Source organism: Anarrhichthys ocellatus, unplaced genomic scaffold, assembly GCF_004355925.1.
Source record: "Anarrhichthys ocellatus isolate YVR2014 unplaced genomic scaffold, GSC_Weel_1.0 scaffold59, whole genome shotgun sequence".
NCBI classification, from domain to species: domain Eukaryota; kingdom Metazoa; phylum Chordata; class Actinopteri; order Perciformes; family Anarhichadidae; genus Anarrhichthys; species Anarrhichthys ocellatus.
The window spans coordinates 176359-189852 of record NW_022280089.1 but is presented as its reverse complement, the minus strand read 5'-3'; the positions used below and the strand labels follow the sequence as shown (position 1 = coordinate 189852).

Below are 13494 nucleotides of genomic sequence, written 5' to 3'. Positions count from 1 at the left end.
GGGGGGGGAGGTTCGCGAATACAATGTAGGCTTAGTGCCAGCAGCTTGAGTTTTGAGTGAATGGAGAAAGAGAGAGTGTTGTTCTAAGTGCTGGAAGTAAATCAGAGAATTCAATAAGTCTCTAGCCACTTCTATTATTCAAAAGACACAGGCAACACAATGGAAACAAAAGAGGCAATGTGGTGTGTAAGGACGCGCATGTGGTTATGTGTGTGTGAGTTGCCGGTTTCTACTTCTTCCCATCCACGTAACACTGGAAAGCTTGATGCATTCGGTGCATAATTCAGCTGTGTTGTATCTGTGTACACTCTGTGGGACGGGACATCAATGTTCTATGGCGATAACTGAACTGTAAGAAGAACATGTTATTCGCCGGGTAGACATCTCATGGTATACCTGTTCCCACAGCTGCACAGACCCACTTGTTCTGACTTTTTTTAGTCATTAAATTAGCTCAAAAGATGCATGTTGGGATTTATTTCGGTAGACATTTATGTTAAGGTAAATCCAAGCTACTTACTTTAGTTTAGTATTGTTTTTAACTTATTAAAGCAACTTCTTCGTTTTTATTGCATATGCCACCAAAGAGATTGTCCAGAAATATTTCATGATGGAGACAATTCCAGACCAAAATAGCTTAACAGCTATCAAATATATTGATATGAAAGTTTGTACAGATATTCGCTGCTCTTTCCCCGTGTGAAATAAAAAATCAACATTGATTAATCTGTCAGGTAGCTTCGTTAACAGCGCTTCCGTAGTTATTTTCACCCAAACAACGCTCTTTTACGAAACCTCACCAAGTAGTTTTGTTGCTTAAACCTAACAAAGTATTTCACAATCTTTTTCTCAAGTACTTTTGTTGTCCAAACCTAACTAAGTTGTTTTCTGTGAAGACGTTGACTTTCGTCCAGCACCACAAGCAGACCTTTTCACGCAGTGAATCATGTGCTGGATAGACTGACACAATATTTTGTACATTCATGGTTTATAGATGATGTATCCTACTGACTTTGGTGATCCCCTGACTTTTCCTCTCCTGCCAACAATAAACTGTATAACAAAAAGTCACTTTTACGTCCCCTTGTGGTTTGTGGAGTACCGTTTTGAAGCCTCTTTAAACATATTCAATTCTGTGTATGGCAGGTACATGTGACATGGAATGTTCCACACTGCTGCAGGATGTAACACGCTACAATCCAATTAAGATGCATTGAAGAGGTTGTGGGAAGCAGAACAATCTAAAAAAAAACAAACATAAAGAAATCTTATCCAGTGATATGTCAAGAATTCCTGTTTTATTTTACAAGAATTCGGAGAAGCACTGGATGGTGAAGGCTAATTTTTTAATTTTTGAATCTCTTGAGTGGGCAAACTTTTCATGAGCTTGACCTACAGTACATGTCATTTTCACCTTATTGTCACCTTATTTTGTGAAGCTCATGTTTTAATGATATTGCTGCATGGTTATCTAATACCTGATGCATGTATAAAACAAGATCCCCTGACTAAAACAGTTTGAGTCATTACTCATTGAAAGAGAAACACCCTTCGAGTGCAGGCTCAGCCCTGTAACTGCCTGACCTGATAGAAGGGATGTTCTGAAAAGCAAAGCCAACTCTCTTGCCTTTTTGCCATCTTTCATTTGCAATAACCTGGGGGGGGGGGGGGCATGCTTCGAGCTGATCTGTGTTTTTTGTTTTTTACTTCAGTTTATTTGAGTTGATATGGAAATTGGAGGATTGTAACATGGACCAGATGCACTGTGTTTAGTGTTTTTAGCAAAATGATAAGTTCCAACACCTGTCCACAGATAAATACCATAAATGCCTCCACAAAAGACTAACACAAATATATACTAAAAAATACATCCACAGAATACATCCACAAAAACAAGTCCATAAATACATCCACAAACAAACAAAACATTCACAAATGCGCACACCAAATATGTCCACAAATACATACACGGAATACATTTACTAATACTATACACAAAATACATTCACTAATACATACACAAAATACATTCACTAATACATACACAAAATACACACATAAAATATGTCCACAATACAATAAAGACACAAATCCACGCGTATGCAAAATACAGGTGTATAACTACAATTTATATTTATTGTACACTGAATTGTCATTTGGTCCTACTGAAGGATACTGCCATGCCTTGTTCGTCGTGCAGGATTAATTTGGGATGACAGCAATAAAAGACTAGGCCTGGAATTTCAGGTCCAGCGGGATGCCATTAGATATTACCATCTGGCTAGTTGATCCATGGATGACTGTCTTTGTACAGAGAGATACAGCGACCGTGTAGGATTGGACCACCAAAGGCTCATCTTACAGCTGAATGGCTGAAATAAGAGTAGAAACATAGCTATCCAAAAAAAGCACCCAAGGCAGGAAATGTGATGACATTATTCAGTTTTGATTTAGTTAGTTGTTGTGCCTCTAAAATACAAATGGACCCTTCTTTATGAAACCAGATAGTTCATATTCATGAGCAAAAACACAATTAAAGTGACACACAGATACATTTTCAATCCAAAGATATTATGCGAGCAATAGAACAACAGGAACAGGAAATAAGATGAAACAGATTTAAGATTAACAAGGAATAATCACGTTCCTTTTGAATCTGGCTTGAAATCCTTCATAATCATTGTAAACTCACACAGTGAGACCAGCTCTTTCAGTTTTACATCATTTCCCCATGGGCTGCGGGAGCCGAGTACATGAAAGCCCTTTGGTCTAATTCTGTAAGACTAACTCCATGATCATACACAGTTATTTACCACTGGATTTATTTTTTTGTTGTAGGCAAGAGCACCCAAAGTGAACATCCAGGCCCAGCCTTACTGAGAAGAGTGTTCCAGTGAACACGTTTATGAGGTACAATGACAGTTGAGATATCCAGTGTCAGTAATAAATCTGATACACAGTGCCAATGTCACACCGGGAGGAAGTATGTCTATATTAAACAATATTTTAATAAAGAACAGACATAATGGTCACTCCTTAATACAAAGAGCAGATGTAAAACACATGTTTAGTAATACACTAAATAGTGTGTGTGCAGCGGCCTGCATGCCATCTCTCTCTCTCTCTCTCCCCCTTTCCTGTCTGTCTCTCACTATGAATAAAACAGATATGCCAAAAGAAATATTTTAAAAAGCCCTGAATCAGATATGATAAGCTATAGTTTGAATGTCTCTTTAGGGAAATGTGTACTCTGTCACACATAGCTTCCATGTAAAAATTTGCACATACAGAATATTATCTTATGGACATAAGGACGTTTTTTTAGGGATAAATGAGTGAAGCTGAGAGAGAGAGAAGTTCTGAAGAGAAGAGGAGGAAAGGAGAACAGAGGGACCAGGAGCAGATCAAACAAAGTGGTGTAAGATAATATTTGCCCATGTAGTTTATACACTATTCCCTAAAGAAATCTAATATAATCAAGTCTAATCTTCAGTTCAGAGTAGTGAAAACCACAGTCACTTGGCAGTGTTGCGGATCCTTAATTTGACATCAGAGCGGCCCAGATTATGATGCCATGGATTCCAATGATTTGTCAGCTAAACCTTTATTCTGAGAACTCTACTACAGCATATGCACAGAATCATCGTTAATGGTAATTAATTACACCTGTGCCTTTCCTGCAATAAAAAATAGAAGCGCGTGCCATAACAAAGGGGCGTGCTTTGGGGTCATAAAGGCACTTTATGGCAAGAAATTCATCATAATAGCCCAACATATTTCCATACGGTGGGTGGATTTGGTTAACTTGTGTTAACATTAAAGTTTGTGTTTTTTTTGTTATTAGATTAAACCAAAAGTAAAAATGAACTGCATGCAGTGGGACTGGAACATTCCAGGTGAAACCTTGCTTTACCAGTTGCTTAAAAAAGCTGAATCATTTCAGATTCATTGTTTCAGTGTTGCTCTGAGACAATCAATACACTATGCATGCTTTGTCAATGCATGCAGGCTTTGCGTTTAAGAAACATATACCTTGAAATAAACTTCCACTCACTAAATTCATCAAGTAAATATATATTCTGATACAAATTCTGATGTATTCTTTTCAATCACAGTGTTGGAAGTGGTTAGTTTGCACATATTATTTCATATTTACCTGAGTAAATTCAGTTTGCTGGTGGAAAATGGAGATGGCCTTATTTTATTTATTTTAGAAAACAAGGTTGTTATTTCATATTGTATGAATTCCAGCACCTAATGTTGCTTATGTAATATCCCCAAAAAGACCCTTTGTAACACAAAAGACCATGCCGCATACTGAGATACAAACCTGGAGAGCAGAGCCTCAAGGCAACCGTGTGGTTAAAATAACTACACCTGATTCATATTAGAATCTCGCAGATTTACATGCGTTATGTAATACAACTCATACGCATGCTAGCATAATTAGACATAGCTCTATATTTAGACATAATTACCACATTAAGGAAGCATGCAGTGAGTGCAATCATCTCAGATTGTACTTTTATGAATACAGCAGTGATCCAGTGCACCTATGATCATGCCCAACAGTAAAGGATATTACAGTTATGCACAGCACAGATGGCATCAAACCGTTTTTTGCCTTTTGTGGAACTTTTAGAGGAGGTTGAATAGTATGTCACAGGCATGGTTGGAGTAGCATTTATATTCCATGCTGCACCGGCTGTCATCACAGAGTTAGACCAGGGCTCAGCGGGAGAAAACGTCTCGATAAAAGCAACGCAATGTCATTGGAACTGGAGGCCTGCAGAGCAGACCCTATCCACTATGACAAAAACAGGACTTTACAGGATTCATGTGAAAAGGGTAAGAGAGCTCTGGGCTGACGGGCTGTGGCTCCTGTCAAAGGGCTCCAACATACGAGAAGTCCCTGACAGGGCTGTGATTTACAGTCAGTGAAAAATGGTGAAGGAATATTGCGTTGAAAGCCTGCCGTGTGCAATTGGTCACAGCCTACATGCATGATAAGAGTTAGAATTACGGATTAATGTAAATATACCATTTCAGATAACTTGTAATACAAAAAAAGTATTGTCTTGATGAAAGTAATCAACAGGGGAAGTTCCATTATGATACCTGTTGGTTCATTTTTTTTCTTCCTATTCACATCTTCCAAAGGTATCATTTTACAATAAATATCTTGAAAGGAAGTTTTCTCTAAATGAGCCACAAACCTCCACTTCAGCGCTTACATACACCAAACTTGCCAGTTTAATTTCTATCTTTATTCATATATCATTCATAGCCTGATTTATACAACAAATGATTCCTAAAAATATGGTGGAGATGTATTTTTTATGGCTGTTGACAGTATTTATTTTCTTTATGGAGTGATACAAAGAGATATCCAAAATTCCCTCAGTAAAAACCTTCAACTCTAATATAACTAATATGTCAACAAAATGAAACAGAAACTTTGAACCTGGCTTTATCCAATATTCAGAATTTTGTTCATTTTATAAGAGAATGCCTCATTTGCATATTTAAACATAACATTTCAGAAAACTTGTAATACAAAAAAGAATTGTCTTAATGTAAGTAATCAACCGGTGAAGTTTCATGTGATATCGAGGCCTGTTATTATTCTTTACCCTGTTATCCTATTCACTTCAACGAGGAACAGAAGGAATGTGCTCTTTTAAATATACTTCGCTGCTCATCTCTGTTCATCTCACAACACAGAGAAGACTGAACGCTCCCTGCTGCTTCCCTACAGTATAAGGCCACGGTAGTAAAAGCCTCCCACATCGTGTCAACTATAAATTCTTGTCTGCGTGAGTGATGCTTTCGGTAGCTATGGAAACCTAATATAATACCCCCCTCCTCCTCTCTCTCTCTCTCTCTCCCTCTCCCTCCCTCCCTCTGCCTATGTCTCTCTCCCTCGCTCCATCCACACCAAAGCTTCTTTAGGCTACTTTGCGCATGTACGGCCAGTCAAACCGAGCATTGCATCGACTCCAAGATGGCGAAAACACGTCTGGCTTGTGTCCTGACTCTCCTCTCAACTCACTGTAAGTACAGAAAATCACGCAAACTGACTGTTATTTCCCCGTGTTTTCTCTTCCGAGGAACGTGGCCGTCAAAAGCCATTCACTTCTGCGTCTGTTTGGTCGCTATTTCTCACCAGCGTCGGGCGGAAAATAGATTGTGCCTCAGAAGTAACCCTATCTGGACGCAACTAACGTTAAACTCAAGCCAGGCTGACAGCAAGACCTGTCTCTCCGACGTGAAGTAAATATAGTTATTAATTCTGTTAACGAAATGACAAATATAGTCGCCATTTTTGATACAACTTAACGCACTGTCAACATGACTGGCGAATGTACGGGTCGAGCGACGATTGTTTCTCAAATCCATCCCTCTCCTTCGCAGTTTTACTCGGAGTAAAGCGGCTGTATGTTACAATAAAACAAAGTGTCTGGATGTAGCCACATGTTAGCATTAGCACGACTAACTGAGCGAAGTGTTCGGCTCTTGCATCAGTTCAATTAGCGGCGTGTTTCACAGTGAAGCCCCCACGTTTGTCCCCATCGCTTTGAAAAAGTTTCAACCCTTTAAAGTTCGGAGAGAGACTTTGTGTTTGTGAATTAAATATGATTTAAAGTGGTTTATTTTTTATTTTTTTGTCCCGTCGCCCGTGCGTTAACTATTTAACGTGGGTTTTTGAAGCCGCGGTTATAGCAGAGATGTAGGAAGTAGTGATGCGAAATAACGGTTTTTCCTGCGGCGGAATAAAGCAGTCTGTCCGCGGGAGGAGCCAGCCAGCCGGGTTAGTGAGTGTCCTCCTCCTCCTCCCGCTGCTGGACCCTTTCAAACCCGCACCAGAGCTGAGCTGGTAAACAGAAACAGCCGTCGGAAAGTCCATTGGTTTCGGTAGTCCACCCTTAATAAAGACCCCATCTCTCCCCCCTTCTATCGGTCCTATCGTTGGTAACGATAAACACACACCTGTAACAGCTTCATTAAAATTTGAACACGCGGGACAAATACTTAAAACATAAACTTACGGGCCGTGTTTTGACGATATTTAGAGGAAAAGCAAAGTTAAATCATTTTTTAACATGTCACTAAATGTACTATATTTAATCATGTTATATTCATAACAGAGAAAAACAATAAGCCACTTGTTGCTGTGCTACGTTGCGATTGATTTCTTTGATAAATCAGGATTGTTTTACTCTTTGCTATTTTCTTCAGCTGCCACCAGACTACTCCAGTAGTTTATTTAAAAATAAATCCAGGAACATGTAATTCTATAGTTTTAAATGTACTGCAGATTTAGATGGATTTGCTGCAGGTTGAAAAGATTGATGATTCATCAAAAAAAAAAAGCATGGTGGGCTGTTGCATTGGCCTACATGCTTTGAAATTCAAGAATATAGTTAGTTTTATTTTAAGTGTAACAAATGTTGTCTCGAAATGTTTTCCTTAAAGTGAAAAATGCATTTAGAAACGTTGCACTCTCTCCCTGCTCACGCATGAGTAACTGTGCTTTGGAAATAATTAAGCCATAAGTTTGGGCATGAAATGTGTTCACTTTGCACTCGCTGACACTTGGACGCACATTAAGCAAGGTGTGAGAGAACAGACGGATCAAAGAGAAGCACAGACACAAAAACCCTCCTGTGATCTCTCACGTGTGTCAATTGGCTTATTCTCTTTGCTTTCATTAGGAAGAAGCAGCAGAGCTTGTTTGAAATCTGTTGCTGTGTGTCTCTCTCGACTCACCTCCAGGCTGTGTGCTTTTTCTTCTTCTTGTTTTTATGTGATACATTTCAAAGTCAGTACTCCTAATGATGTTCCCCCCTTGGTAAATCTGTGACATGGGAGCAGGACAATTGACATTTTCAAAGGGGGTGGGGGGGTGCAGTGAGCTGGTGAAGATTTAAGAATGTCTTTTGTCTTGTTGGACAAGGCTCAGCCATGTGGTCCGACTGTCTTTAGAAACAGGACAAATCTGGCTAAACCAAAGCTGGCCACAAGCCGCGTGGTGATTTACTACTTGGCGCTGACGCTAATAGGGGCTGACTGTAATTGGAATTCATCTTGTTGTGTTTTGGAAAAAGCTCCGCACCAGATTCAGCTCCTGATGTTTCACAAAGCGAGTAAGAAAGTCAGAAGACGGAATGTGCCGTCTGCCGTCGCTTCTTTTTCTGTGTCTTTGTGAGATGTGCTTGTTCTATTTAAATGCGTGACATTCATCGCTGGCGATTGCCTTAATGACCGTGCAGACCGCGGCCATTCCAAGTGACGGCTGAACACGGACCGCAAATATCAGCCCCAGTCATCTGTCGGCGGAGCCAAAGACCAGGGCCTGTTGTTATTTTAAGCACAGCGGAGACTTTCCAATCTGATCTAATGGAATGCGTTGACATTTTCCATTGTTGGCTTCACCTGAGCCGTTTCCCTTAAACTATTCCAGAGAAAGCAGTACACTCACTTTAGAGGGACGTCTGCCAGAACCCTCCTCACAAGAGCGTGGCCAAGATATGTGGGATCTTGGAAGATGCTCATGTTGGATTAGTGCAGATCAAATATAAACTTTGAGATCACCGCTCTCTTTATAAGAAACACCTGTGGACAGCTACACATGTCAGATTGATTGCTGCGTTTTTGGAAATTATGCGAATCAACAACAGAAAGACGTTAGATAAAATACTATTATGAAAACCTGGTCATTCACAATTAATCCCTGCAAAAGAGAGTTGGTTTCCGGCTCAATTGATCAGCTTTCACGCTTTTTTTTCCTGGATGATTGACATTTTTATGACATTATCTCTGTTTTCTCTCATGGCTATCCGCCTAATCCAATTGGAGCCCTCTCTTCATCTGAATGGATAAGATAAGGCTAGAGAGCGGTCCGCTTGATAGCCGTGGAGCCTCCCCTGTGCTCTCCGCTGATAAGCTATTGCATCACTTAAGAGAGATTGGAGCATCCTCTAACCCACACATAACCGGGGTGCTCATCGGGTGATGAACCGGGGTGCGCAGCACGTTCCTCAAACATTTGTCTACATCAGGAGCCAAGCGTCGGCACTTCTCTCATTGTTTTGCATGTGTGGCACAGCCCCCCAAGATAACCGCGAAGAGTGGCTCCCTTAGGAGGTGCATGTTGTCAGATGTGTCTCTCCCCACCCAAAGCGTGCAAGCAAATGTTGGGAGCACTCTCTGAATGGCATGCACGGCCCCCTGTGGGCAAGTCACATATACAGTCTTGACATTTGACTGCAGAGACGGTAAATGGCAGAGCAAAAACGGGGACGGACGAACAGACAGTCCCTCGCTGCCGAGCATTTTGCTTTGTTTGTTACAAGTCAAGAGTTTTTGTCTCCAGACACCTCCCCCCCCCCCACCCCCCCTGACTGAGAGGTGTCAGTGGCGTACCACATTTATCATGGCTGGCATTTTGGTCTCAGCTCAGATGGAAGGAGTTCTGCAGTTACCATGGGCTCATTGCCTAACCGAGAGTTGTGTAATTTAGGGTTGTAACGGTGCACCGGTATGTTTAACTTAATTAGAAATGATTGTTATCATACAGAGTACATTAGCTTATCTACGCTATGAAACAAGACTGACATAAATGTGTGTGTGTGTGTGTGGGGGGTTAAAGGCACAAACGGTAGCATTATGGCTGCTCTGACACACACTCAGTTTATTGCTAATTGTTTATATTTATAGGAAATTATTTTGCAGCTGATGTTACTTTTAATCTTGGGCTGTCCTCAACCAAAGACATTCTCAGTCACCTGACGCTCATACACTGCTGTCGACTTATCGATTAGTTGATTTAATCGACGGATCTGTTTTTCTACAAAAGCACAATTTAAAATCTTGTCGTGTTTACAGATAACAACATTAAAAAGGACTAAAGGAATCTTAGTCGACTGAGACCAAAATGACCGATTAGTCAACCAATCGACTAAGAGGGGGCGGAGCTATTTAATAGGTCATTTAACATGCTATAGTGCTTTAAGACTTATACAGTTAGGTGCTATGTTTTTATCAGTTTTGTATATCTTTATAATTTTGCTCTCATTTTTTAACTGACTGAATAATGATAACAATAAAAGTAATACTGTGATACTGAATCTTGTGATATTTTCAATGACAGTTATCGCACCGTGAAAACTTCACACCCTAATTTGCTTTCTTTGCTTTACACAAAATAAATCCCACCCTTTTGTAGTATATTCTTTGAATTGCTGCAGTCAGCCATGTGGGCGTCCCTCCATGGGATAAAGTCAAAGTGGCACATGGTCCTCACTGTGGAATGACCTGAAACAGCTGAGCAGGAGTGGGCGGTGGTGTTTTTCAAGCAGCGTCGCAGGCGTAACCCCGAAAATATCTGCCGCGTCCCTCCCAAACCTGTGTTAGCAAATGCGGCATTCCAAACAGAAAACACATGGAGGGAGAAGCCTCCTCATCATATGTGCGCTGACTAACAATCACAACCACCTGTTTTCCCTGAGAGATAAAAAAGGGGCCCCTGTTGATGAGTTGGCCGAGGTCAGGGTTGTGAAGAAAGCTCGGCAGTGTTCAGAAAAACAAGCCGGGCGTGACGGTGCGTCTCCTGAGACAGACGTCCGTTTTAACTTGACACAGAGGAGGATTCAGCTCCCTGTGCTGCTTTTATCAACTCTTTTTTTTTTTTTCTTTCGCTCACAGCAAGCTGCAGCAGATGCTGAGGTCCAAAGGCAAATACTAACGCGCTCACGTTCCAGAAACGGCAATGGCATGTGCGTGCTTCAAATGTCAATAAGACTACCATGTGAGAGAACCACCGGTCGTAAACTAGAACCAGCCTCCAGGCAGCACACACCGGTAAAAACTCCACATGTAAAACACCATAAAGGTCTCGCCGTGGAGCAGGTTCTGTCCATAATCTGACAAGAGGGGGGATTCATGAGAAAATGAACTTAATTGTCGTCCCGTTTAGAGTAATGAGCGTTTGGAATCGACCGCTCTTCCTGAATAGAGGACTGGTTTGTTTGTTTTGACAAGACATCATTACAGTCGATGTTTGGGCCACTCTAGATCAACAGGATAATCCCCAAGATGCCTCTGTGCTGGCTGCCTGAGTTTAGGGCAGCACAAGAGAGGCTTCCTGTCTGATGATCTCTATCTGTGGTCACATGGTCCCCGGAGGGAGCGAGCCAGCGCAGCTCTCCCGCTCGCGTGTCCACCGGACTCTGACAGAGCACGTCAATAGGTCAAAAGAGAGCGCCATCGATCAAACATCGGGGACGCCTGTCGGCTCAGTCAAATAATTAGGGGTTTCATTAGCGACGCGGTGGAGGCGATGAACTGCATGTGGCCGAGCGCGACGTCGCTCAGAGAGGAGAAATGCTGGAGGCTGCGCTCCCGCTGAGAGTCATAACCAAATAATCGCTCCGGATTCATCTTTTGTTTACCAGGCCGCAAACAAAAGGGCAATTACCGTCTAAAAATAGCCGCGAGGCAGAATCATCTGACGACCTCAAGTGTTTGATCACAGCCCATTCCAGACCAAATCATTAGGAACATGGACAGTGAAAATGATTGTGGACACAACACGGATACAGTAGCTTCACCATATCTCAAAAGAACTGCCAGGAAACTTATTTATTTTAATCTGAATGGTAGTAAAGTGGAGATGAAATAACATTGAGGCTCAGTCCATTGGTGTAAGGCCACATAGGGATGTTAAAGGATGAATGATGGCAGGAACCAGACCCAAGTGAGCCCTAATATCAAACTAAAATATTAAAATCAGCTCTAAAGTTAGCCAGTGTCGGGCTAAAAGCATTTTGAAACAGCAGACAGGCTTTTTGACTTCCCGAGGAGTTGACAGAATGTCAGTCATGGAAAGAAATAAAACAGGGGAGGGGTTAGAGGACTGCACAATCTTTTTGACCTGTTTGTCAGAAATTACATCTGGAGTCTTTTAATCCTTGTTTTTGTCTGGATTATATTGAAGGAACCAGTGAGATGGAATTCGACTCATTTGATGACACATGGCCACGATAATGAGATATCGGGGCGGAGCTCCCGGGGGGGTCACAAACTGTTATCTGTGTGTTACCTTGGAGACAAGAGCTTTCCACCTACAGCACGGGCTGTTGTGAGTGCAGATTGTTAGGGAGTTTCCTGCTCTGCGTCATCGCCTCGGAACGAGGTAATAGGGTGTGTTGTTTTTGTTTTGATTGATAGCAATGCTGCAAATAACATTGGTATGCTACTAGTTCTTATTAGCACAAGAGCTCCCTCTGATAATCAGGAGCCCTGGTGCTTGGAGCTCATTTCCTTGTCTTACATCTGGTGGCCTGTAATTAGGGGGGTTTCCACACCTCCAGGTCCATGTCAGGCCTGCAGCATGCTACTGTGGAGGTGGAGGGTGTGGATGCACCTGCTAGACATGTGGCTATCAAATTAAAAACAGCATGTAGCATCTACTTTAACATAATTCTAGGCACATGCAGTGGTGTCCGTCTTTGGAACGACGGCGTTTGACAGGAGGTGTTCGTGGTGAATCCCAGCCACAGACACTAAATGTCAGATAGAGGACTAACATGTGAGTTACCGGCGTCTTCTGGGAGAGCAGTGCAAAATGGGTTCAAAACAGCACAGCGCAGAAGTGATAGATGGGGCTCGGTCAGTGAGCAAGACCTAGACCTTGATGCTCTCAACTTAAAAATAAATAAAATGAGGAAATGATTTATTGCATGCCGGCAAGCCTGGCAGTTACACTCGGCCAGCACCGAATGTGGCTTTAGGGATGACAACAGAATCTACCCCTGCTAATTGAAAAGGACAAACTTAACAATTTCTTAGTGGATAGGACTCCATGGAGATTGATCTTCGTCTTCATCTCTTAAAAGAGGGGCTCATCGGCTCCAGACTTGGCAGCAGAGAGGAGGTTTAGGGTCAGACATGACCCAGACATCTTGGTGCTGATCCAAACCAGTTATTAGTGATGATTAAGTTATGTGTGTGTGTGTAAGAGCAATAATGGTGATGCCGTGGATTCCTCCGTGACACGTTACTCTCTGGTCCTATATTGGCTTAGAACTTAGACATTTGCTGTTGAGGCACAATGAGGTAAAAGCTCAGCATCATCTGAGGCCGTTCTTAACACCGTCTCGAGTTCAACTTAAAATAATGCAGGACAGTGCTGGCTGTCAACAGAAACCACAAATTAGATTTGGGCTCGAATGAGTTTGCTGCAACTCCCTGGAGTTTGATACTTGAGCCTGTCCAAGCTAATGGAATTCAAATGTCACTTTGACTATTTGTGACGAGTCATAAGACATTACAATCAGAAAGTTTTTCCTATTTGACTCAAAAGACATATTGTCTTCTTATATTCATGGAATAGTTCAACATTTTGGGAGATCCTCTTATTCACTTTGAATGAAATGCAAAGGTTTATATCACTCTCATTGCTGTTTGTTGTATTTGAAGCTACAGCAGCCA

At 41.7% G+C, this 13494-nt stretch overlaps 1 protein-coding gene across 1 annotated transcript in view; it reads left to right on the top strand.

The window, feature by feature from the left end:
* Window positions 1–5903: 5903 nt before the first annotated feature.
* jam3b (junctional adhesion molecule 3b) overlaps window positions 5904–13494 on the top strand; it is a 38926-nt gene continuing 31335 nt past the window's right edge. The window contains exon 1 of the mRNA XM_031871587.1: window positions 5904–6053. Coding sequence (XP_031727447.1) covers window positions 5965–6053 — 89 coding nt within the window. The 5' untranslated portion in view covers window positions 5904–5964. The remainder of the gene's footprint in view (window positions 6054–13494) is intronic.